This window comes from Myotis brandtii, unplaced genomic scaffold (assembly GCF_000412655.1).
Source record: "Myotis brandtii unplaced genomic scaffold, ASM41265v1 scaffold540, whole genome shotgun sequence".
Taxonomy (NCBI): Eukaryota; Metazoa; Chordata; class Mammalia; order Chiroptera; family Vespertilionidae; genus Myotis; species Myotis brandtii.
In genome coordinates this window covers 2,629,427-2,656,204 of record NW_005369990.1, presented here as the reverse complement: position 1 = coordinate 2,656,204, position 26,778 = coordinate 2,629,427, and the positions used below count along the sequence as shown (strand labels likewise).

The 26,778-nt window shown below is 41.2% G+C and overlaps 1 protein-coding gene across 11 annotated transcripts in view; it reads left to right on the top strand.

The window, feature by feature from the left end:
* The window catches only part of NFIA (nuclear factor I/A), a 571,713-nt gene that overhangs the window by 268,894 nt on the left and 276,041 nt on the right, over positions 1-26,778 (top strand). For 6 of the 11 annotated variants that reach the window (XM_014549245.1, XM_014549244.1, XM_014549243.1 and 3 more), the window contains exon 3: positions 7,742-7,816. The exons of the other annotated variants lie outside the window; for them this stretch is intronic. In XM_014549245.1, coding sequence (XP_014404731.1) covers positions 7,742-7,816 — 75 coding nt within the window. The remainder of the gene's footprint in view (positions 1-7,741; positions 7,817-26,778) is intronic. 11 annotated transcript variants of the gene reach the window in all.

Here is a 26,778-nt window from a genome sequence, read left to right as displayed (position 1 = left end):
GAAACCTTTTCATCTGTCGCCAAACAATACTACACTGATAGGTGTTTCTCAGAGAGCTCCATCCTGGTCCCATAACCCCGAGCTAATAATTGAAGATCTTTAAAAATGTATGTATCTTCCATTTTTATTCCATATGGCCCCTTTGGTAGCATGACCCAATGTGACCATTAAATGACCCTGCTTACACTTGGATTACTCAGTACAAAGCAAATTTATGGTTGTTTATTCTCTCCTCCTATCAGCTATTAGTGCCTAATCATATGGTCTATCGATCATGAGATTAATCGCCTGCTCAAAGAGGCAGCAGGTCTTGTGGAATGCTGCACTGCGCCAGACTGAACTTCAACCTTTTCTACAAAGTGGAGGAGTCAAAAGCATCTTTCACTGCCTGAAGTCCTGGGTTCCAGGCCTCCTGAACCCCAGGAGGTAAATCCCTGCTTTTTCAAACGGTGTGCTTTGCACTTCTCTTCCTTATGTCAAACTTCACCTCATTGATTCAGGCAGGCACTTGCAAATACAATCCTTGCAAGGCATCCTATAAACAATGATCTAAACTGAAAATACGAGGGCTTTCTTAGACAAAGCCCCGTAGTGCTGCCATCATTAAAGGTCTGTCAGAATTTCTATTACAAAGTCTCATTTTGGGAGATTTAGTTCTTTTGGGCTTAGACTTTCCAAGAGTATCATGATCTGAGCCTCCCCCCCCCCTTTTTGAGGAATGTGTTTATTTAAAGATGGAAATAATAAAGTCCAGACACATTATGGCCCAGTAGCACATGTCTACAAAGACGGAACACTTTAAATTTGAGCAGCGCACCCCCTGAACTGGCTTCTCTTCACCTCTGTGTCCTCATGGAAGTTATGAGAGCAGAGAATCAGTGTAGGATCCTTGCTGTATGGTAATGTTTGTTTCCTGGTCTGTGTATCCCACTGGAAGGAGAGTGAGGGTAGGGATCTTAAGTCATTTGTCTTGGATGCCCTGCTTTTACCAGGCGGCCTCACCCAGCATAAGCACAGGGTTAGGGTAAAGGATGGGAATCGGGAAACTTCCTGGCTGGTCCTGCCGTGGTTGTTGAAGGTGGGCAGTGATTCCAGGCAGTGAATGTAGACAAGTCACTTTCCTTCTCTAAAAACAGATCTCCTGGTCAGTGAACTGAGTGGGCTGGCTGGTCAGTCGTTGTTCTCTGAGTTAAATGCTGCCAGCACAGTGTTTCCAAACATTGGAATCTGAACACCCTTAGGTGGAATCTGGACTGTCAAGTTTGCCACAGTCCCCACCGTTCCCTGTGATGTCATGTTGCATCAGCGGCCTGCTTCAGGCATCTGCCCGTATGGCCTGTGCTTATTATTCTTTGTCATTATATGTTTATAACATGATCTTTTGCTTTGTTGTTATGGTGAGGGTCTGAGATTTAGGTTAGCTGGGGATGCTTCTGACTATAATTTTAATTCTAACTTCCAATTATCAATAAAACATTAACTATTTTTTTTATTTCATATTTAGAAAGCCTTTGTCTTCTAGACAAACTGCATTGGTTAATAACTAATTTACTTTCCCATTTTTAAAGCAAACAGACAGAAATGGGCCATCAGCAGTGAGAATATGTTGTAGTTTCTGTGTAAGCAGTCAGTTGAGGTTTTAGCAGGCCTGTGCAGTTGTTTCATGGACAAGTGTATAGTTTTAGTTGAAGTTTTAATATTCTAAACATAGCTCCAAGGTCTTCCTGCTTTTTAGACATGTGATGTCCCAAGGACTGTAGGTGAGTGCTCAGTTTATTTTTTTAGGAGTTGCTCTCTTCAAAGCTTCAAGTAAAGGGTTGGTCTACATCAGTGATGGCGAACCTTTTGAGCTCGGCGTGTCAGCATTTTGAAAAACCCTAACTTAACTCTGGTGCCGTGTCACATATAGAAATTTTTTGATATTTGCAACCATAGTAAAACAAAGATTTATATTTTTGATATTTATTTTATATATTTAAGTGCCATTTAACAAAGAAAAATCAACCAAAAAAATGAGTTCGCGTGTCACCTCTGACACGCGTGTCATAGGTTCGCCATCACTGGTCTACATATATAGTCCACATCTTTTTTCCCCCTCTTTATTTTATTTTTTCCTATCACCATTTATTCCCCATACCCTCCTCCATTCCCCCGACCCCTCCACCCATAATCACTGCACTGTTGTCCATGTCCATGAGTTCGTTCTGCAGTCCATGTCTTTTATTTATTTACTAGAGGCCCAGTGCACAAATTCGTGCATGGGTAGCATCCCTTGGGGTGGCCTGCTGAGATTTGGCCCCAGCTTTTGCCCCCAGCCTCGCAGCCCCAGCTCGCACCCCCAGCCTCACAGCCCTGTAGCCCCATCTGGCACCCCAGCTTGGCCTGGTGCTGCCCCCTTACCGGCTCCACCATCCCGCCTGCAGAGCGATCGATTGGGGCTGGGACCCCTGCCCGGCTCCCTCAGCGCCTGGGAGCCTGGTGGTAGCCCCCCCCAACCCCCTCTGGCCGCCGCCAGTCACCATCTGCGGGGGTGATCGGCAGGGCAATCGGGCCCCCACTCTCACCTGCCTTAGCCTGGCGCTGCCAGCTTACCTGCTCTACCATGCTGCTGCAGTCCCACTCTTGTGAGGCCCATCAGGGCTGGCAGCACCTCTAGTGCCACCCACTGCCAGCGCTGTGTCGCTGACGCCCACCATGTTCCGCGCCGCCCCCTGGTGGTCAGCACATGTCACAGTCAGTGGTCTAAATCTTGGTCTCCCAGTCGGGACAGTTTGCATATTAGGCTTTTATTAGGATATTCATTGACTTCAGAGAGGATGGGAGAGGAACCGAATCCTACCCTTCAATCCTCAGGCCGATGCTCTGTCCACTGAGCAAAACCAGCTAGGGCCAGTCCACGTCTATTAAATTGTCTCCTTATTGGACAGTTTAGGAAAGGAAGTCTCTATAAAACTTGGCATTTACATTCTATGAGAGGAAAGAAACTACCTAATATAAGTTTACCTCTAGGCCCTTGCTACATTTTTTCACCTTAGTCAAGAGTATTTTGACCGGCCAGAGTGATGGTTGGTTGAGTGTCATCCCATGCACTGAAGGTTTGCCAGTTTGATTCCTGGTTACGGCACAGGCCTGGGTTGCAGGTTCAATCCCTGGTCAAGGCACACCGTCTCTCTCTCTCTCTCTCTCTCTCTCTCTCTCTCTCTCTCCCTCTCCCCCTCTCCCTCTCTCCCTCTCTCCCTCTCTCCCCCTCCCTCTTTCTCCCTCTCTCTCCCTCTTTCTCCCTTCCTCTCTGTAAGCATGCCCTTGGGTGTGGATTAAAAGAGTATTTTAAAGGCTTGTTAAAAGGAGTGGGAGACAATTTGACACTTGACTCCCAAGCTAAGGAGAATACTTTAAAAAACACACCTCAATTCAGGCTGTTGGTGAATATTGTAGATTGATAATTTAAAAACAAATATTTAAATAGAACAAATTTAAGCTCTGTAGCAGTGATTTTCAACTGGGGTGCTGCAAGAATTTTTAAAACATGCACTATCTGATGATTGAGTCAGGGGTACTGACCTCTTTTTCCTTAGATTGTCAAATAAAGAAGTGACAACAGCCAGCACAACAATAGCCATCTGGTGTGAATGAATCAAAATTATGCCTTTTTTGGGTTAGATTGGCAAAAAATACAGTTTTTGGTGTGCTGCAGAATTTTAGTGATTAGTTTATGTGTGCCATGAGATGAAAAAGGTTGGAAATCGCTGATGTATAGCAGAGAAGTAGGCTACATGTAAGCCAGTCTTGAGGCCTGATCTTTGGTGTTTCAAGTAGTCAACATCAAGTGAGAGTAAAGGGCTTTGAAGACAGCACTGGGTTTAACCAGATTACAACATGGATCCAATTAACAACAACAAGAAGCAGCAGTGTCTGCATTGTGGCTAAGAGTTTAGGCCCTGGGGTTCCACTAATTTGGGTTTATTTCTGCCTTGTTTCCTTAATCAATCCTCACCTTCAAAAGGGTGCTTAAATCTCCATAAGCCTCAGTTTCCTCACTTATAAAATGGGGATAATAATAGCTCGTTGTGAGGAATAAATGAGAGTAAGTCACACAAAGGATTTATCATGTTGGTCACAGAATAAACAAACACTAATTGTCATTATTAGCTAGGACATAGTGGAAATATAGTTTAAAGATATTCTTTCGTAAGTGTGTCCATGCATGTTGGGTCACCTACTTACATTTCCAGGAAGTTGTATGTTTCACCAGTCCAAAGGTGCTTTTAGTTTTTTAGGAAACAAAATATTGTTCAACTTTAAAAATCTGAAGTTGAAATCTCTTTTACATTTCCTTTCCCCTCCAGCTCAATCCAAGTTAAAGTTTCATTGCAAAAGTTTCATGGACTCTTATTAGCATTAGTTATTATGTGTGTGCTGGTGGTAGTCCCATAGTGAGTGCATTAAGAGTTAAAACCTTGAGAAAACTTTAAACCCTCATGGGCTCAAAGAGCTGGAAGGGGCCTAAGAGATCATCTCCTCTAAGCCCCATTTTACAGATAAGGAACGTGCTTATTACAAGGTAAAATAATGGCTTTTTAATTTGCATTCTCGCTGGAATCTGCACTCATTTGCCATCTTGTGATTATGTTCTTATTGTGGGACTTGTGTGTATTTATTAGAGACCATTGAGATGTAGCATTGGGCATTACTTTTGTGGTAAAGGCATGGGGGCAGTAATCATTATTAATGGATTCCATTATTTGGGAGAGCATTTTACTGACTGTAGAGAATTCATTGCATTGATCTATTGTGCCACATTTGTATTATACCAGGTAGTTTAAAATGATATTCTCTAAACTGTTAGGCTGAAAAATTGTCCAATCTTGGCAGTTATCCCATCAGTAAGACCTTCCTTTGACTACTGAAAATACATAGTTCTGTTGAAAGAAACCTTTTGACTGGTCCCCAGTGCCCTGAATGTGTTTAAATCCCTCACTACTGAAATAGGAGGATTACTACTGCTATCATTGTTCTAAAACAAACTTCCTTTTGGACGATAACAGCAGCGGTAAATCAGATGTTGAAGAAAGTACCAGCTTAACTTCAGTTTGCTTTAAAAGGGTTTCCTCTTTAATTGACAAGTGTCATGTATAATAGAGCATGGCAACTCGCATGGAAAACCGTGCGGCCGGACTTCCCGCTGGGGTTGGAGTTCTTAATGAACACGCGAGTGAATACACGGTGGCAAAAAATTAAAGCCCCCCAGCTGCGGAGCCTTCATTCTGTTCACCGAGGCCGGTGGGTGATCGGCACCAGCCACGCCGATGACCGGAGACCTGGGCTGGTCACGTGGCTGTTCTGTAGCTGTGAGCTGGGGTGACTGTGTGCTTGCCTGTGACATTGCGAATAATAGCACAGATTGGAATGTCCTATCCAAGGAGGAAGCAAGCAAACATTATTTTTATTTTTAAATGCAAAGACAAGAAGCTGTTTGCAGCAAACACAATCTCTTCACAGAGTGGCCATTTCCTTGCTCTGGCCCACTCGCTAGCATTCCTAAGTTTCCTTACTTTAGTTCCCCTTCCCTTCACTCTCCAGAGGAGAACAGACTGAGTTTTTTTCAGAGGTGATGTTTACAGCAGTTGAACACACTCGAATAAGCACTTAGAATAACATCAATAGAGGAAGGGGAAAAAAGGGTGTATTATTATCAAATTAAGTAATGGATGGGCAGTGATATTTTATTTATTAGCGCTCGTCTGAGTACCGCTGGAAACAGTGTGTTGGTTCTGAAGTGCACAGATTAGAGAGCAATGTCGAGTTTGGAAACGTGGCAGCCTGCAGCACTGTGTATGGTTTAAATTAAACCTTTTTTTGGAAAGCAGAATAGCTCTAGGCCACATTTAAGGGGAAAGCTGCAGCAGAGTGAGCTGGCTGTGGTTTTTCTTTTACTCTGTAACCGGCCCACTTTCCCTTGTTTTAACACAGAAAAAAGACTTTGGACTCTTTCAGACCAACCACATAGCTTCTCTGCTGACCACAAAAAGGAAGCTTGGCGTAGAAGCCATGGGATTAATACCCACTGTCTCTTAACCCAGCAGAGTGTGAAAACTTTTATAAGAGATTTCTCTGGGCACACTGACACTGTGGTTGGACTTTAAACATTTTAAATCAAGAACAACTCTGAATTGCATTATGCCACAGTGCTCTGTAAACTGTTTATGTGCAATCCCACTGTTAAAAGTTGTTTACACGGATCCCCAGGTTTCAGAGGGATAAACCACTAACAGCTTTGTGTATCTTGATAAAGAAATGCAAGGAGAATTAAAGGTATGCCCATGCCAAATTATCTCAGCGTAGGTAGCTCACAGTCAATCAGATTTTATTGTTCTTAGGCAAATGGAGGCAATTGGCTCTTGGCAGAAAAGCCCTTTCATATTTGAAAATAATAAGATTAAGATTGTGGATTCTATTAATCACTTGATCAGCTTTATTAATTCAACACATTGTTTTTAAACTAGAAAGAAACATTTTAATAGAGGGGGGAATCTTTCTAAAGTAATTTTATGTTACAAATTTTGTGTTATTTAATATGCTGACCTACTAAGGTGTTATAATTGGTTGTTTCTGTGTTGTGGGCATTAATTTTTTTCTTTTTGAGAGGGAGGGAAGGAGAGAGAGAGAGAGAGAGAAAGAGAGAGAGAGAGGGAGAGAGATACATTGATTTGTTGTTCCACTTATTATGCATTCATTGGTTGATTCTTTTTTTTTAAATCTGAAATGTTCTTTATTTATAGCTTTAAAAGCATTAAAAATTTAATGGGCCCTGAGCATTAATTTTATTTTATTTATTATTTTTTAATATATTTTTATTGATTTCAGAGAGGAAGGGAGAAGGAGAGAGAGTTAGAAACATCGATGAGACACATTGATCAGCTGCCTCCTGCATGCCCACTACTGGGGATCGAGCCCACAACCCAAGCTTGTGCCCTGATTGGTTACCAAACCCAGGACCTCTTGGTCCATGGGACGATGCTCAGTCCACTGAGCCACACCAGCTGGGTCTGAGCATTAATTTTAACGATTGGAATCTTACTACCCTGATTAATCATGTGTTTTCACAAAGCAACTCTGAAATTAGCAGAAATTATATTTATCTATTAAATACCTGGGATTGACATATTATAAAAGAAATCACTTGAATTTACATTTTGCAATGCTGAAGTAAGGAGCTTTGCACAGGTGCACCGTATCAGCATTCTGCTTTCTGTTCAACACAGACTCTCAATCAAAAGAACGGATTTGAAAAGTTGAAGGAAAAACCTGCATACATGTTTCAAAATTGTGGTCTGACAGCAACCACTGAGTTCATTCTTGGTTGACTGTATGTCGCGAGAGGGGTTTACTTGCCGTCATTATAGAAATTGGTCTGCGTAACACTTCCTGTGTGTGAAGAAATGCAGTTGTCATCTTGCCTAGACCTTTAAAAGAGAATTTAAATACTTCCAGTTGTGAGGAGCCTTGCATTTATTGTGGTTATTTTCCCCGGTGTCTTAGGAGCAGCTGTTTTGTGCTTTCTTGAACTTAATAGTTCAGGAAGAATGTGGGAAAGAAATGGTGTACTTTCTGGGTAAAGTATTTGAGCCACCTTGGAGTAGTTGCATTGCATCTTGATCTTTTTTCATCTCGGTAGAATTATACTGTAACTAATTGAATCCATTGATCACTGTCTTGTTTTTTTTTCCCATCTTCTTCTCAGAGGATTCATTTCATAGGGGTCTATACATCAGTCAAGAAAATGACTACAGAGGAATTACCAACACTCGTAAGAAAGGTAATTTAACCTAGTTTAATGTTTTTTTAAGGGCAACACTGTGAGTGTCCTTTACCTGGTGAGAGTTAACTTCTTACTTAGGCTGTGTTGGAAAACTAATCAAAATATGACACTGACCAGGACTTTCAGCGAGGGAGAGAAAAGAGGGGAGAAAAAACATCCGTCTTGGAATTGGATGGCCTGGATTCTAGGCCTATCTAAACCAATGCTCTCCAAACTTTATTGTGCATATGAATCGGCTGGGGATATTGTAAGCTGCAGATTTGGATGCAGTTGGGTCTGTAGCATGTCTGAGATTTTGCGTTTCTGAAAAGCTTTCTGGAATGTCCGTGCTGAAGCACCTCAGACCACGCCCATCCATTTTAGCACTTAACTAACTTTGTGGCTTTGGATATACTATTTAACAACTCTGCATCTCAATTTCCTAGTCTCCCAAATAGGGATGCTAATCTTTGCTCTGCCTACCTCGTCAGGGATAATATAGAGTCAGATGAGCTAATGTAGATGAAATTTTCAAAGGCTATGTAAGTATAAGACAACAAAGATCTTTGTTTATAGATAAAGACATTCTTTGAATACCTTTCATCGAATCCTCGTGAGCTGTTCTGTGATGGGAAGCGCCCTGAACTGTGAGACAGGAGAGAGGGACTGGAATCGATACTTGTTTCACCCACTCTGTGCCTTGGGCCCAGTCACTTCACCCTTTTGGTTTTCCTTGTCTCATCTGTAAAATAAAGGCTTGACCTGGATTAGAGGATCTCAAAAGTGTGGTCGCCAGCCCAGCAGCAGCAGCATCACTTGGAACTTGGCTGCATTTCTCTGCCCTTCCCGACCTCCTGAGCCAGAAATTCTGGGGCTGGGGCCCAGCAACCTGTTTTTAACACGTGCTTCAGGTTGTTCGGATACACGCTAAACTCTGAGAACCACTCTGAAGTGTCATCCAACTTTGAAACGGGATACTTCAGCACTGTCTTTATAGGGTTAGCCACAGGGATGCCTTTCGGTGCAATCTAGAGAAACTCCCTTTCTCATAGGAAGAGTTGGGAGTTGATGTGCTCCAAGGGTGTTCACAGAGCATGTAGAAAGGAGGGATGATCCCCTGGGGGTTTAAGCCTCACCTCCCTGGAAGTCAGAACCGATGATAACCACATTGACCCACACCTTTCTGGCTTATCCCAGCTTTGGAGGCAGCTTTAGTGGCCTGTGAAAGCTGATGGAGACAGAACGTGTAGCTTGAGGAGGTTCTCTTCTATTCTCCCCTCTGCTCCCCTGGTAGCTGGCATCATGACACAGCCCCATCTAACATTTTCAGACATTTCAAGCACTGGCACAAAGATCACCAGTCTATTTGCATAAGGTAGGTTGGTGAGAGATGAGAACTGAGAAAGTCAAATTCGTGTTTTCCTTAAAGTTATTTACGGTTAGACTCCACATACCTGCGCTTTTGTTTTCTGTTTGTACAGTTGGGAAAATACCTTAACACTAGAAGGAAAGCACAACCATCCTCCAATTATTTATTTATAAATAAGTAAAGGTAATATTATCTACCTAATACTTTTTTCTGGATTAAGTGGCATAGTATTTGTAAAGCACCCCGTGCACTGCCTAGCCTCTCATAGTATCTCAGTAAATGGTAGCTAAGATCATCCAAAGTAGATTTTATCAAGTTTGAGCACTAAAGCTCATGATCTTTATATTCAAAAGAGACCCTCAAGGAAGCCTACCAACTTCTATACAAGTCTGATTTTTCATTCCAGAGCAGCAAATAAGCTCTAGTGGACAGCTGTTTGAGTCTAGAAAGTGGACACAACAAGAGGTGTTAGCTGGCAAGCTGAATGGTGAGAGAAGACATGGAGACACTTGAAAGTAGAGCAGATATGAGGTCGAGATGGATAGTAATTTGAGACCCTCCCCCCTATACACACACACACATGTATGTATATATATGTATATGTGCAATATAAAACATGTATATACAGTGCATATGTGTGCATACATGTATATATGTGTACATACATAAATATATACAGATACACATATACATGTCAGTACATGCATTTTAGCAAATATATGCATATTTATTTATATATACACACACATGCACAAGCACACACAAATGTCCTGTATACTAATATTCCTAAATATTTTTTGGGTATTTACTGTGATGGAACACTTTTGTGTAACTCATGTTCTTAATGATACCTTTGGGAAAAGATCAAGTTATGTTTTAGCGTATAAGAATATTGGTTTCACATTATAGAATATAGCTCTTTAAAATGAGTTAGTGTGGAAAACAAAGTCATCCTTAAAGTGATAAATATAAGCTTTGCAAATTCATATAATTATGGAATATCTGCAATTCTGAATGACCTTATAGATCATCTTATCCAGTGGTTTCAGATTTTCTTTAAACAGGGATCTTTTCTTCAGAGTCTAATGCATGTGGAAGATATATGTGTGTGTGTGTGTGTGTGTGTGTGTGTGTGTGTGTGTATACATATATATATACACACACACACATATCTATCTATAGCTATATCTATATATCTATATCTATATCTATATCTATATCTATGTCTATGTCTATATCTATATCTATATCTATCTATCTATCTATCTATCTATCTATCAATATCGAAAAAGTGTGGGAGTACTGGATCTCTGTTAGCGTTGGCCCTTCTGTTCTTTCTTCCAGAGGCAGCTGAGTTGGAATCGATCCCTAGGGCAAGGAATCACCTGGAAGCTTGTTATATGCAGAGTATGATCCTGAAGGTCTGGGGTGGGGCCTGAGACTCTGCATTTTTAATTATTTTTTTAAGTTTTTTTCATCACCACTCCGCATTTTTAATAAACTCGTGAGGTGTTAAACATACACTGATTACGGTTTGAGCAGCAAGGCCCTGGGGAGTCGGTGCAGATAGTTTCTAAAACTTGGACGGGCCAACCTCTTCATTTTACCAATGTGAGAGGAAGGCCTTGAACATTATAAACGATTGGCTAAGCCTCTGCTGTTCTGTGTTATGCCTGAGAGGAGTGGCTGTGTTGTGGCCCTTCTGGCTGAATGAAGTAACCCAGTCCCAGGGTCTCATTGGCACCTAGGGCCTTGCACAAACTTAGTTATCATCATAGATGATGCCAGGAATTTGTTCCCTTCCAGCCCACTCTCTGCCCCATGGAAAAACAGTGCTTTGAATCAGACTCCATTTAGGGTGGAGCATTCTCATTGCCCAGCAAGGGCCGAGGCCGGTAGCTGTGGTGTCTGCTGCCACAGCAGAATGGATACGCAGTTCTCAGCACCTCCCACATAATCCATAAAACTCTTTCAACCTCTTTTTTTTTTTTTTGCATGATGTCTAGTGTTTGCAAATGGAAAATGGCTGAGAAAAAACAGAGTGAAAGTTTATATAAAATATTTATACCTTAAAGATCTTTTTATCTTGTGTCATTCAAGAGATAGAGAAGTGAAAAATGTATTGGGAGTACATTATCAAGAGTACATTATAAATTTAAATCTCAGATTGAATAATACCAGCTGCTAATGTGTGGAGCTTTGGAAATGAGTCACTTTTGAATCTTGAGAATTTACTGTACCAGGTCAGTTACACTTAAGAAGGAAGTGCCTTTTGAAAAAAAAAAAAATCCTGTACCGGAATCAGGCCTTATAGTAATGGGTATTAAAAATCAAATATTTGACATAATTGTCATGTTAGAATATAGTTACATAGGAATGAGAAATTTTACAGAATGTTTCTCAAAAACATCAGATATTTTAGTCTCTTCTTTGGGAACCAGTATAACCTATGGTTAATAGTATATGTCTTAGAGTAAGAAAGACTTATATTCAGAGTTTCTGTTCACTGCTTGTTAACTCTGTGATTTCGAATCAGTTACTTTCTCAGAGACTTACTTTCATTATTTAAAAAAATAAAAGTATCCCGGCCAGTGTTGCTCAGTGGTTGAGCGTGACCTATGAACCAGGAGGTTATGATTTGATTCCTGGACAGGGCACATGCCTGGGTTGCAGACTCAATTCCCAGTAGGGGGCGTGCAGGAGGCAGCTGATTAATGATTTTTCTCTCAGCATTGATGTTTCTATCTCTCCCTCTCCCTTTCTCTCTGAAATCAATAAAAATATATTTTTTAAAGATAAAGTAGTATTATCTACCTAATACTTTTATTTCTGGATTAAGTGGCATAGTATTTGTAAAGCATCTCATACACTGCTGAGCCTCTCATAATATCATCACCATCATATTGTCTTTAGCCCTAACCAGTATTATGTAGCCCTGTAGTGATATGGTGTCTTTCTCCTCTCTGTGTAGGTGTGTAAACCAAAATCTTATGTGCCTGTTGAAAAAGTTAGCAGTCATCAAAAGAACATATATTTTCATAACTGAGACCTTGACTGTCTAAGCCAGATACCTCGATTCTAGGAAGCAAAAAAATACATATTTTGTTGGTTATAAAGGTCATTTGTTTTTATAGTGCATAGTATATATTTTTGTAGGCTGAATACAGGATGTAGGATCTCACATTCAGATGCTTATGGCAGGAGGAGGGGTAACTAAAGGAGTGAAGTAGGCAGTGAACAGGGAGAGCCCAAGCCCCATCTGAAAGTCAGCGAGTCCCATGGAAAGGCCCCTTAGTTCTAGTCAATTGGTATTGGGTGTTGTGTGAAACCTGGGCTCAGTGTCCTTGTTTCTTTCTTTCTTTTATTTTTTAAAAAGAATCTGGGCCTCCATATTTTCATATGCATTAATAAATGTCTTAAATAATGGCAGCTGTATCTTGAGAATGCTGTTGGCTGCAAAAAACAAAAAGCAGTGGTTTAAACAAAGATTTCTTTTTCTTGCATAACTGTTAAGTCCAGAGGTAGTAACTAGTGTTGGCTTGTTTGCTCACTCATACCAACAAGCATCCAGGCACTTTTCATTTTTCTGCCCTAACACTTTATTTGTTGACTTATTTTTCATAATTCTCATCATGTTATGGTGGCCATCTGTATGTTCAAGGCAGAGGATGGGTGATATGGGTCATGCTAGCCTAATTTGTTCCATTTATCAGGAAACACTTCATGAGAAATTATATAGGTGACATCTTCTTATGATTCACTGGTTAAAACTGGATCACGCACTGCAAGGAAGTGGGGGGAAATGAGTATCTAGCTTGCCAGGCCCTGTAGTGGGCAGTGATGAGGAGGCTGTGAATGGCTGTGGCATTTGCCAGGGAGCATGCCTGCCACAGTAGCCAACTCAGCAGGAAACCCAGATGTAGGGCCTGGAGATCCTGAACCTTCCAATATGTATCGAAAGTCTCCAGGTTTGGTCATTATAAAATAAGTATCATTTGGGGGAAGGCCAGTGCTTTCTTTTTTAATCAAATATTTTTGCATTATACCAGGGGTATACCTTGCTAACAGGGAGCAAACTATTGAGGGAACATTACATGAATTTATTTAATTCTTGGTAAAGTTTATTTAGAGTTTTAGCAGAGGAGTTAGAAAAGAACATACCAATTAATGTTATTCCTGTATTACAACCTTACAATAAAATATTTAAATTACCCCATATATATTTCTTTCTTTTTTAAACTTATGGATAAACTTCATTTTCCTTTAATTGTTTTTATTTTAAAATAAATATTTATTCTAGAAATCATTGTGATCTGATTTATGACAACCTTTATTGGACAGAAATCTTTCCTGTCTTTTTATTTATCAGTACATTTAACTCTAACACTGGGAAACTTTTCCAAAATGCTTTACACAAGCGGACGTTTAAGCTGATTAAAAGAATGCTTATATGAAAGAATGTTTTATATACATATGGTTATAATTGAAATGCTACCAAACCAGGTATATATTTAGTTACTTAAACTCCAGAATTCTGGAAGTTTAAAGAACTCTTTTTTTTAAAAAAAATAGATTTTATTGATGTTTTTACAGAGAGGAAGAGAGAGGGATAGAGAGTTAGAAACATTGATGAGAGAGAAACATCGATCAGCTGCTTCCTGCACACCTCCTACTGGGGATGTGCCCACAACCAAGGTACATGCCCTTGACCAGAATCGAACCTGGGACCCTTCAGTCTGCAGGCCAACGCTCTATCCACTGAGCCAAACCGGTTAGGGCTAAAGAACTCTTAATCATAGGTAAGTATGTACTAGAGGAAAGCCTTTAGTACATTTAGTCTATTTGACTCCAGCCAGTCGATTCACCTATAATATTTTTGCTTACACCTTTGACAGCTTATTGCTGAGCTAGCAGTTCTTTAATGTCCTTGGCAAATTCAGGAAGCCACCATGTGTATATAAATTAAGAGAAAATATTTCTGCCTGATCCTGATCATTTTTTCTCAGGGCTATAAGTTTGGGTTTTTATGATCTTGATGTTCAAAAAATCAAACAAACCCAAAATGAAAAGGCCAAACCAAACCAACTAGATACTCTAGGTATCTAGTACGGGAAGGTGTTGGAGAGTTTAGGGACGATAAATGGGTCACCTACCAATACCTAGAAGCATAGAAACCTTTACAACATTTATGTAATTCTAACATATAATTATTTTGTCAGGCCCAGCAAGTTAGTGGAAACTCTAATAACATTAGGATAATTAAGTATTTCAGTAACTATCAGCTATAACATAACAGGCAAAACTGATTTTTATTTTATTATTTTTATTTTTTTAAATTTTATTTTATTGTTTAAAGTATTACAGATAGTAGTACATATGGCTCCAGCAAAACTGATTTTTATTAGGGAAACTATGCCGAGACAATTGTAGAATTATTTAAGGGGGAGGAATACTAGTTTACTACCCTAAACACTCTATTTAGGACTGAAAATGAAAATAATGTCCAGATGCAATATCAAAATCTACTTTAGAGTGGAGTTATAATAACAGATTACTTTAGAGACAAGGGAAAGGATAGGGAACTTATTTGTATGGGAAAATATCATGTGTTTTCATATACCTGTCATGTGAGAGATACTGTGCCAGATGCACTAAACTTGCTCTCTTGAATCCTCATACTAATCCTATAAATTGGGCATCGTCACCCTGTTTGCTCGATGGAGACACCAAGGCTCTTAGTACGTCTGGTGGCTTGCCTCAGTTTTGGAACACAGCTCTATGTCCCATACTGATTCTCTTTCCCTATATCAGAAGATCCACACAGTCTGGGTGGGTGAGAAGAAAAATAGCAGATGGGTGTACTTGTAGGTAAAGGTTTGATAATGCACTTAGCATTGAAATAGTCCAAACTGCCACGGCGTTTGGACTCTCTGCTAGTTACAACTCATGTAAGAAGCTGGGAGTCACTGTATGGGCTGACTATACCCTAAAGTCAGTTAATCCAAGAATATTTGCTGAGCACTTACTTTGTGTTGGGACGGAAAGAAAATGTTCTTGTACTTGAAGATTGTACATCTTTTCCCATGTGACTTTTCTATCATTACTGTAGTGGGAAAAGTCCCTGTAAACCTCTTTAAGCAATGCCTCAATCTGTTTAGGGAAAGGGAGATAAATGTACTCTTGTTTAGGATTCTGTGCTGATCTGGGGTGTATTTTGGAAATGAAGACAGAAGTTAGAATAAGTTTACTTTTCTCGAAAGGAGGCCTTTTCTTGGTGGAGTCATTATGCCATTATTTCCTAGCTATTAAAATTTGCCATCTCGATGCTTGGTTATTCACTGAAAGGAATGAAATATTTATTAAGGTCATATCAGTGTTGCGTACAAAGGGAGCCACGGAGTGATTTTTATGCCTTGCTTTTTGGGAGCAAGTGTTTCTGCTGGGTTGCATCAATGTCTGTAGATTTATTGATTATAATTAAGTCAGTCTGCATTGTCTCTAAGAATTTACATGGGTTTAAAAATCAATTCTTCGTGTATTCATTTGAAGTAGTTTGAAAAAGGATCTGAGGAGAAAGGACAAATCTGCAACTATTAATCCTGTTGTTATTTCTGTGAGCCAGAAATGGTGTTATTTTCCATGAAAACATCTGCAGGTTTTAGGTGCTGTGATCCTTTTAGTTTTCTTTGCGTTTCATTTCCTTTACCTCTAATCTTGCAAAAGCGTGTCATAGCTTATCCTTATCTTCAGTAGATTTCTGGGTGTGCCTGGAAAACCCCCTAGCTCAAATCCAAAAGGTTACTTAAATTCTCATATTGGATGCTCTTCACATACACAGATATTGATGTAAACTTAATAAGATTAGGAAGATTTCATGCCAAGTTGATACTTTGCATTTACCTGGTGGATCAAAGGATGATGGGAGGGCTAATGGGTCTGGGCTTTGGTTGGCTGTTGTGGGGAACCTTCTCTGGACTTTTTACGAAGAGATTCCTGTGTTACCTTATGTACACGTCTAAGCCAAGTTTGGCAAGTGCATTTATATTAAAAGTGGAGGCATCAACTATCACACAAGCTGGTGGCATTAACTCACACTGATCTATGTAATAGTGCCAATACCAATGGCAAGACCTTTAATAATTAGTGCTTTTGTGGAAGTAAAAAAATTTATTTATATTTACATTGTTTTCCTACAGCGACTGAGTTTAGGTACATCTGCTTTTGCTTGAGAGGCCTCTCCCTGTGTGTGCATGCATATTATAGGTGTATGTTGAGAGAGAGAGTTGAAAAGTTACTCGTTTTTGACATGAAAAATGCTAAAGGAAATTGCACTTTAGTTTTTTAATGGGGAAGATTAAATAAAAATAAAAGAGCATTATTTATACCATGAACTCAAACAGATATACAGCTAGTGAGCCTTTAAGGAACAGTTTTAGTTACCCAGACTGGTGATATGGGGAGATTATGGACACTAACATTTCCTGTGACCAGGATTCTTGAAGATATTCAATAAAAATTTCTCCTGTTATAGTTCTTTAAAATAGCACTATATTTGGGAAATCCTATGACTATTTCATGCCTCTGGATTGATGTTACATATGTCTTTCCAGGGGGTTGAAAATTAAGCCTTGGCTATAGCAGTCTTGGTATTTTCTATAAGCCCATAGCTTTTATTTAAAAATAGATCTTTATTGATTTCAGAGAGGAAGGGAGAGGGAGAGAGAGATAGAAATATCAATGATGAGAGAGAATCCTTGATCGGCTGCCTCCTGTATGCCCCACACTGGGGATTGAGCCCACAACCCTGGCGTGTGCCCTGACAGGGAATCAAACTGTGACCTCCTGGTTCGTAGGTCAATGCTCAACCACTGAGCCACACCAGTTGGGCGAGCCCATAGATTTGATCACATTTTTTTGAAAAGCTTAATTATGAATGGCTGTTAAATATTTTTCACTTACCCACTTATCAGCACTTTCTTCTTTTCTTTTCTTTCCTTCCCTTCCCTTCCCTTCCCCTTCCTTCCTTCCTTCCTTCCTTTCTTTCTTTCTTTCTTTCTTTCTTTCTTTCTTTCTTTCTTTCTTTCTTTCTTTCTTTCTTTCTTTCTTTCTTTCTTTCTTTCTTTCTTTCTTTCTTTCTTTCTTTCTTTCTTTCTTTCTTTCTTTCTTTCTTTCTTTCTTTCTTTCTTTCTTTCTTTCTTTCTTTCTTTCTTTCTTTCTTTCTTTCTTTCATTTGCAGCAAGGCTTGCTTCCTTTGCTTATGGAAGGCCTCAAGTTTGTTTAGAAAACAAAGTCTGTCTTATCATAATTTTGTTGGAGACAAGATGCAGTTACATAAAACAAATGGCAAACCTGTGAAACTTTTGCTCCTCGTATCAGGCCTCTGTGTGGGAAACCTAAATGAATAAAATAGCAACTTGTTCAACATAGTCTGCCTGGACTCTGTTGAAGGGGAGCTTTTATTTACAAAATTGAATCGATTCCTCCCTAAAGCAAAAAAATCATAATTGTAGAGAATCTTGAAAGCTTTTAGATAAATACTCTAAGTGTCCCCCACCCCCTCTGCAAGCTTAAAAAGCAACATAGACAGTCGGAAGCCTGTTTATTCCCCATTTGTGTAACAAGTAGAGAATAGAAGATTCTAAATATTTATGCCCCACCCCACCCTGACACTCTTCTGTGTTCTGGTCAGATTGGTCTTTGCTGTTCGCCTCTCCCCACTCCCCCCACTGTGCTCTCTCCGTTGTCCCTCCAGGAATGCTCTTCTTTCTACCCTTAACGTCTCTGTCCAGAGAAGGCCTGTCTGCCCTCATTCTGTGTTTTAGGTGTGGTCCCTCCTGAAGTCTTTCAGACTCTGCAACTGAATGTGGTTATTTTGGAAAGGGGTCCACACTTTCCAATACAATTGCCTTACCTACTTTGTGGTTGGACTCTGTATTATTCTTTTTTGCTGCCTGATGTTTTACATATTTGTGTACTTAGACATGTTCAGTGGTCAATAGGCATTTACTAAATGGCTGTTTTTGCCAGACATTATGCTACTTACTGGGAAAATCAAAAGGTTTAGAACCTGGCCTGTGATATCAACAACATCTTGGTCTTTTCTCTACCCAACGTGGCTCTCAATTCCTAATGGATAGGAACAGTCTTATGATTCTTTGTTATCCTCAGGAAAGCCTGGCTTCTTGCACAGAGTACTTGCTTAATAAATGCGTAGTTGACTAAACCAGTTTTCTTCTGATTGAATTTGAACAGCAAAGATTGGCTTTTCTCTCTGGGATTTGAAAAGTAGTGTAATATATGCTATTTGCCATTACACTATGATACTTTTGTGGTATGTAAAGGAATATTTTCCCACTACTCCTGCCATGTACTCTTGGGGTACTTGCCATTTATCTTGGAAGGCTTGGTAATAATTAGCATAGGTCAGGCAATCAGAATTTTATGGAGTGTCAGTAGGCGCTGTGTTGGCCTCCTTTGTCTGGCCCCATTCAGCTACCTTGGGGATCCTCATGCATAGACAACTGTCTGAATACAACTCCTGGACACTGTCAGCTGTAGCTTTCATCAGGTTCCCAAAGGCATCCATGACCCAGAAGAGGTTAAGTGAATGATTTAAGTTCACACTTGTCTCCCTAAAGGATCTAAAATGTAGGTGGCATTTGGACAGGTTCACAGCTGCTCAGATTCCCACAATTTCCTTTTACCTAGTTGGGGGAGGAAGAATGCCTGTAAATGTGGGTATATTGTAAAACTTGAGATGGCCGCCAAGAAGCTGTAGGGTTCCTGGGCAATTTATGGCCAAGACCTACATTATTCGGATAGGCCCAGAAACCCAGCTTGCTAGTAAATGGTCTTGGATCATAGCACTCGGTATTTTCCCTGTACTCCAGCCAATGCAGGGTTTTTGAACGTTCAGGACTGTAACCTAACCTGAACTCTTGCCTGGGAATACGCTCCCCCAGCCCTTCAGCCCCACTTTCCCCATCTAAATGACAAGGGTAATTATCAGTAACATTTTGAACTTTCCTGCAAAATAGTGTTCTTCACTGAGGATGGTAGGAAGTATTTCTTTACTTTGGAACTTTAGAAGATGGTCTGAGCTGAGCAGAAATTGTCATTGCCTTTTTAACGGCTGGACACTTATCACCAGTCTGTGCCAACATCAGTGATGGTGCACTGCAAAGGTGTTTGGTCTTGATAAGCTTCTAAAGAAGCAGACTTTGTCTCTGTGTGTGCTTTTAAATAGCTACTGGGCTCTGTTTGAGAGAGAGAGAGAGAGAGAGAGAGAGAGAGAGAAGAGAGAGAGTTAGAGAGAAGGGGAGGGGAGGGGAGGGGAGGGGAGGAGAGGAGAGGAGAGGAGAGGAGAGGAGAGGAGAGAGAGAAGAAGAGAAGAGAGAGATATTAAGATTCTTTCCTAAATAAAAAGGAAAGAAAGTTTATAGAAAATAATGCCTAAGTTGCTAACATAGTGTTTGCTTTTGCTCTGTGATGTGTGTGGGTGTATATGTATGTGTGGGTGCATATACATGTGTGTGTGTGTGTGCACGCACACACATGGGTGCTTGTGTTCATACTTAGTAAAAGGCCTTTGCATGCATACCAGATTGGCTACATCGCTTAGAAGATTCATTTACTTTCTCAATTTCGTGTATTACCAGTCTTTGATCAAATACTACTTATTATATTCTCTAAAACTGTGACATAAAGGGGACTGTTGAAAAAATTTCTGAAATGCTAAATGTATTCCAGGCTAAAAGTATTACAATAGGATGATGTCGTTTAACCCATCTACTTGAAATAAGAAGCCAAGCAAATGGAAATGTGATATGTTTAAGAAGGCAATTCTTGGAAAAAATGTTTGATGTTCCGTCTAGTCTGACATTATTCATTGTATTTTTATTTTAAGCATAATTTGAAAATATTTTGGAAGTGCTGTAGTGCCATTTCTTCTCTGGTTGAGCCAAAGGATAATACCAGGTAAATGCTGTCTGTAATGCAGGCTACACTGAATCATTAAAGCTCCCATCTTTGTTAAAACACTAAATATAGGATGTGGGAGGAGGAGGAATTTCTTATTTAGGAGAAAAATTTTGGTAGGTCTTCCTTAAAGCAATGAAGGGGATGCCCTGGTAGTCTAATTTTAGAGGAAATGAGAGAATCTGCCCTTTGCTGTGGCCACCATGCTCACAGTCCTGTGCTGGTGCAGGTGTGGATGTGACTCTGTGCTTTCGTTGGGGTAAGAGCCCTGGAATAGGATTATACCCTTGATTCTAAGACAATAGACCCTAGGAACTGAGAGCTGTAATGGAGACAGCAGCATTTGATGTGGAGAGGGATTTCCCATGCACCCCCTAGGGGTCCTCAGGGGTTAATACAAAGGGTGATTTCAAAGGATTTACCTTAGGAGCTTTGTCACTGAGTACAGAGAAAGGAATTTCTGTGATGATTCCAAACTTAGACTAAATGCTAGGGAAGAATCCAAGGACTCTAACCTCCAGGGGAGAAAAGCAGTAATTTATGGATCTCTCTAGAAATTATGGTTAGGTTCTTTTCCCTCTGAACCCAGTCTTCCTTGGTCATGTGACTGGAATTCAATTATCAGCACCATAAATAATCTTGTGAATGGAAGCAGTGTGTTTGGCAGTGAATTTCTGCTTTCTAAAGAGAAAGGAACCTTTAGGAGTTATTAGAAATAATGCTGTACTAGCCATGACTCTGAAGGCAAATGGTCACAGAGGTGCAGGACCGGGTCCCCGTAGACGGTGGGTTTTAGAAGAGTCAGATATGTGCTGGTGACGGATGGCATGGAGGTTGGATATGTTTTTTTTTTAAAAAATGCATATTTAAAGAAGGCTGTATTTAGAAGTTTATTTATAATTGGTTTTAGGATAAAGCCAGCCTGTTGATGCATAACAGAGTTGACTGGTTCCATTAGCATCCTTGAAATATTTAACAAGACGCTGAGTTTAGCATATGAGCTCTTTCAACCACTGTTGGAGACAAGGCAGTCCATGTTGGATAATTCTTGTTGTAAAACCAGCAGGCAGCCTCCTTCCCCCCCCCCCTTGCCCCTTGTCCTGCGTTCTAGACTAGTGAAGGGCAGCTTTTTATAGTCAGAGGTCTGTATGCCTTTGAAAATAGTCCTTCTTCTAGTGATCTGCTGCTAGTGACAATTTATGTCCTGAAGATAGCAAAGAGTGCTGATTTAATTCATTTTACTACCAGTGTCCTTTCATGGGAGCAAGCAGGCTGGTAAAATTGTTTCAGGAACCAGAACATTTTTCTTGGTTATTTATAACATAACATGATCATCCAGCTACACAGGGCTTCGTTCAGTTGAGAAAGTCTTTTGAATCCAAAAATAATAATCCTTTATATTTGTACAGTATTTGCAGTTTTATAAGGAACCCTTCATATCCATTCTCTCATTTGATTTTTCTGACAACTCCATAAGGTAGAGAGGGCAGGTATTGTTACTTCCAAATTACAGGTGAGGAACCCGAAACCTTTGTGCTTGCAAGTCTTGTGCCCAGGGTTTCACAACCAGTAAGTGACTGGGACGTGAGCCCCCTAGATTTCATTCTGGCTCGAGGGCCAGTGCTCTTTCCACTGTTTGTTTTGATACCCTTGGAAGGTTCATTGCTCATCTAGGAAAGAAAAATTGGCAGCTCTTGCTGAGAAACATGGAAGTCTGCTGGGAGAGACAGATCCAAGAGAGTTGCACTGGTTACTAAATAAAATGAGAAGAGACCAAGGGGGTCAAAGGGCTTGCCCTACTGCCTGAGGTCACTCACTGTGTGATCAGGAGCATGTCTCTCAACTTCTCCATGCCGGGGGTTTCTCCCAATTTGTCCAAAGATGAGAATCTCTAATCTGCCCTCACCAGCCTGCAGATCTGTGAAGAAGATGATAGAGAAGTGACTTTCATACATGTGGATAATGGAAAATGTCCCTTGGAAGGGACATTTTATACATGAGGACAGTGGTATCACAATGCATGTTTTTCGTATTTGAGTTTCAGGTGTAAGGTGTAAAAGCTATCATTTTCCATTTGTAGGGGCTTCAAATCTACTCTCAAGGGAAGGCTAAGGGATTGCTTTATTTGCCCTCAATCAATTCCTTACTTTTCCTAATTTCCCTTTATTTATTTCTCTCACCTCTCTGGGCAGGACTGTGAAGATATTCCCAAGCATTGCCTATGGGAGGTGAGGGTGTTCCAGGGAAGGAACATAAGACTTATAGTCAGATGGCTCAGTCCCTCCACATTCCAGCTGTGTGACCTTGGATAAGTGACTTCCCCTCTCTCAGTCCCAGTTTCTGTCTGTCCAGCAGGGATAAGGGTGATACCTAAGGGCCTTAAGTGAGATAATGGATGCATAGTGGCCTGGCAGGCACTCAAAACATTCTCAATAAATGCTATTCTGTGTTAGGGAAAAGTGAATAGGGATTGATGATCAGGGCAGAGCTGATGAAAGACATGGATGGAGAGAGGGTAAGCTTTAGGATTTGGCTATTTTTTTCTATTTTAAACACTGTTTGTTATATTGTCTTTCAGCTTTCATTTTGCCTCTCATAATTTTTCCTCTCAGACATGTGGTGTCTTAAAGGAAAAAAACAACTAGGAGGTGAGGGTGTTAGGCAGATGGGAGGTCCATGGCTGAATGTACTTACAGAAGCCCCACCCTGGGTCTGCGCCTAGTTTCAATGATTTTGAAATGTGTGGCTCTCAGCAGGCCAGGGGAGTTTGCGAAGCTGTTGGGGAGGCTTTACCCAGACACTGTTACCTGCTCCGAGAGTCACATGCACGCCTACACACACTCCACGAAGCAGATGAATTCTTTTGTTCTCCATCTGGTCTAAAAATGAAATGGACTTTTAATGGAATGGGTTGGGGAATTCCACACACCATCAGGACTCCTGAGCGAGGTCAGGGATAGAGTGCACCGTGGCTTTTAAAAGGATTTGTTATCCTTCTTTTCATCTGGCAGTGGGAGGGGAAATGAGGAAGCAGAAGTGAGTGAACGAAGCTGCTGTCATGTGGTACCAAACCAGTGAGTTACCAGGTATCTGCCGTTCGCATTGAAAACTGAGAAGAAGGGAGGGAGCGTATTTCTGCCTTTGCTCCCATGTGTTAGACCATGTGTTAGACTCTAACAGTTAGAGGAAGGGCACATTGGTTCGGTTCCATCTGAGAACCTTTGAGCGCCTCTGATATGCCAGGCACTGTGATACGTGCCCAGGGCACAAGGAAGGAAGACACAGATCTTGTTGTTGGGAAGGTTCATTTGAGCCACCTGTGATGGGCTGAAGTTATGTTTTGAATTGTAAGAGTTAGGATTTTTGGATGAACTTTTAAAAAAATATGTTTTTATTGATTTCAGAGAGGCAGAGAGAGGGAGAGATAGAAACATCAGTGATGAGAATTATTGATCAGCTGCCTCCTGCACACCCCACATTGGGGATCAAGCCCACAACCCCGGCATGTACCCCGACCCGGAATTGAACCATGACCTCCTGGTTCATAGGTCAGCGCTCAACCACTGAGCCACACTGGCTGGGCTTGGACGAACTTTTGATAGGGCATTGATAAGAAGTGATTTGTTCTTTTGATTTGTATTTTATAGGGTCAAGTTATTCCAATCTCCTATACCATATATATACTGTTTAAGATTATATATACATTAATAATAAAAGCATAATATGCTAATTAGATCTGATGTCCTTCAGGATGTCCTCCTGAATGAAGCCCGGGTCCTGGGTGCCAGAGGGAAGCTGGTGCCAGCAGCTGGGGGAAGGAAGGCCTACTCGTGCACGAATTTCGTGCATCGGGCCTCTAGTATATATATAATCTTAATCAGTATTTAGTGAATTTGTGATGACAGTCATAGTAATAACCCTGATTTTTAAAAAGTACTATCTGTATTACACCACTTACCTAGTGATATTATGTGCATTAGCTCATTTAATTCTTACAACTCCCTGTTGTTATCAGTATTTTAAAGACAAGAAAATTGAAGCATGGAGAAGTTAACCCTATGGCATGATCCTCAGGTATGTTCTGAATCATTAAAGAAGGTTATGTTATATCTAGTTAGTGTTTATAGGAAGAATGGCTCTATCCTCTGTGTATGTGGTTTGGACAACCATTTATTATATACAAGACTCTCTGATTTTCGGCTAGTCAGACTCCACTTTCCATAATCCCTTCCTCAAATGTAAGCCATCCTGAAAAAAGAGGAGCTTTAATGAGCCATCTCTATTATTGGTTCTGTAAGACCTTGACATTTGCAAACTTTGTTTTTTTTAATCTTTTGTCCCACACAGTAGCCACTCTTGCAAATCAACCTTGGGAAGTTAGCATTCTTAATGAAGATCTATAGGAGACTTTCTCCTTAGACAGTAAATCAGCTCTTCCAGGGCACCATCCATCTCTTCCTTCGAGCGCATGAATTGGTATATGGCACCTTACAACAGCTCATTTATCTTACGTGGGTCCCTGGTTATTCCCTCTGCCCACTTCCCCCAGATTGCCAGAGATCGAGGCAGAAGTGCAGTAGCTCATGGCTTTGTGGTTTGAAAGTTGCCAAGGTCAGCCAAGGTGCCTGTGGCATTGACTTACAGAGAGCTGGTACAGAGTATCACCAATAACTTTTAGGTGATATCAGCCACACCAGCGAAGGGGTTAGTTTGCTCAAGCTTTCGAATTACGCTTGGTTAATTAAAGGTGGCTAGAAGATAGAGCAATAGGAGAAAAAGTTTGTTACTTTATATCCTACCTTTAGAGATTTTTTTTTTCCTGGTTAGCATCTGTCCAAATCATATTGGTGTCTTTTGGCCTTACAGTTAATTCTATAATAGTGATAATGATGCACTTTTGTGCTATATAGCTAGGCTATATGCTAGTTGCTTTTACAAATGCCCTATTTTATCCTCACAATCCTACCCTGGGGTAGGAGCCATCCTCCTTATTTCATATGTGGGGAGCTGATCACCATGGAGGCTAAATAACCTGCTGAAAATAAACAGACAGAAGCCGGGTTCAAAATCAAGTGTCCTCAACATTTGCTTCTCTGACCATCTTCTGGCAAGGCCATAGCTTTGCTGGAATCACCCACTGTTGGAAGGATGGTGCCAACTGTACATATCATTCTGGTAAGAAATTGATCGAGGCAGAATAGTAGTGTGAGGTTATGGTTAGCGGTGGACCCAAAGGCCATGCTTACTTTGTTACTGGCATGAATACTTGTTTTATTGTTGGGGTTTCCTCGCAAGCAGACCCCGAAACTAAGGTTTGGGAGGTGATCCCAGGGAGTATGGGAGGAAAAATGTCCAGTAAAGGGCATCTTAGTGAGCACATTATTGCTGTGACCAACTGGGGCTCATTCCCTCTGGGTACTCCCCGGGAGGTAGAACATCATCATAATTATTTCACCGAGAGCCAACTCTTGTCCTCTGTGCTTGAGGGTGGCTCGTGTGCACATGAATTCTGCACTTCCAGTCTGCCCCACTCTGCCCTGTGGACAGAGAAAGCCCTGAGGCAGAAAGACTCAGTTGTTTGTGTTTGAGACTGGAAAGCACGTCTGCCCCAGCTGTAGGCCACCTCCAGGGTGGGGTGAACAGCATAGAGGGAGGGCCCCGGTAGTTTCTGCTGCATTTGCTTTTGAAGTCAACACTACTAGTGCTGACAAAGATGCATCCATACTGGGGCCTCTCACTGGGAAGTTGACAGCCTTGCACATGCAAAGCAAGAGAGCAGGGGCAGCAGTGAGGCTAGGTTTAGTTTTAAGGGAGGAACAGAGGAATGGGAGTCAGGCCGTCTCACACTTGGGCCCCAGTTCTGCCATTTCTTAGGTGTGTGTTGGGCGAGTCAATGTCTCTGAACCTCAGTGTTTGCATCTATAAACTGGACGCAGCTGCCTTCCAGGGTTCATCAAAGCCTTTGTAAAGTATGAAGCAACATGCAGCCTCTGTGTTGTTGCCTTTGGGCTGCTGACTGAGGCATCCGACGGAGTGTTAGGTGCGAGTGGAACGTAGGGGCAGCTGTTTGCTTCATGGGAAACTCCTGGGGAGCCCCATGCTAACTCCTCAGGAAGCCTGACCTCAAGTCACCTGCAAGTCATGGGGCAGTGAATTCAAACCCCGGCCGGGCCCCTCCTTCTCAGTGTGGTTCCTCACCAACTGAATTGGTAGTCCTGGTTCTGCACCAGGGAGAGGGTGCATTTCCAGTAACTCTCTGTGGAGTGCAGATTTATTTGTATAGTGAAAGTTGATTTGGATATGCAACCCCATAGATCAAGTCCTGGTTCTTCTAAAGGTCCTTTGGCCTGTAGAGATGTCAGATAAGCTTTTGTCTTCTCATTCACAGTGTGGTTGCTGGCCAAAGGCTGACTTCCACAGGTGGCTGATATTCAGTGAATCAGGACTCTCTCCATATGTGAACTTGGCTCTAGTGTAGCCAAGACCTGCACGGAGAGCTGGAAGTGCCTTTCGGTATCCACCCTTCAGTGTGCCCTGGCTCCTCAGGATTCATGCCAGGGAGAGGGCAGATGCCCCTTACTCTACTCGCGCGTGGTGCCCAGGACTGCCATGCCCGCCCCCCCCCCCCACCCAC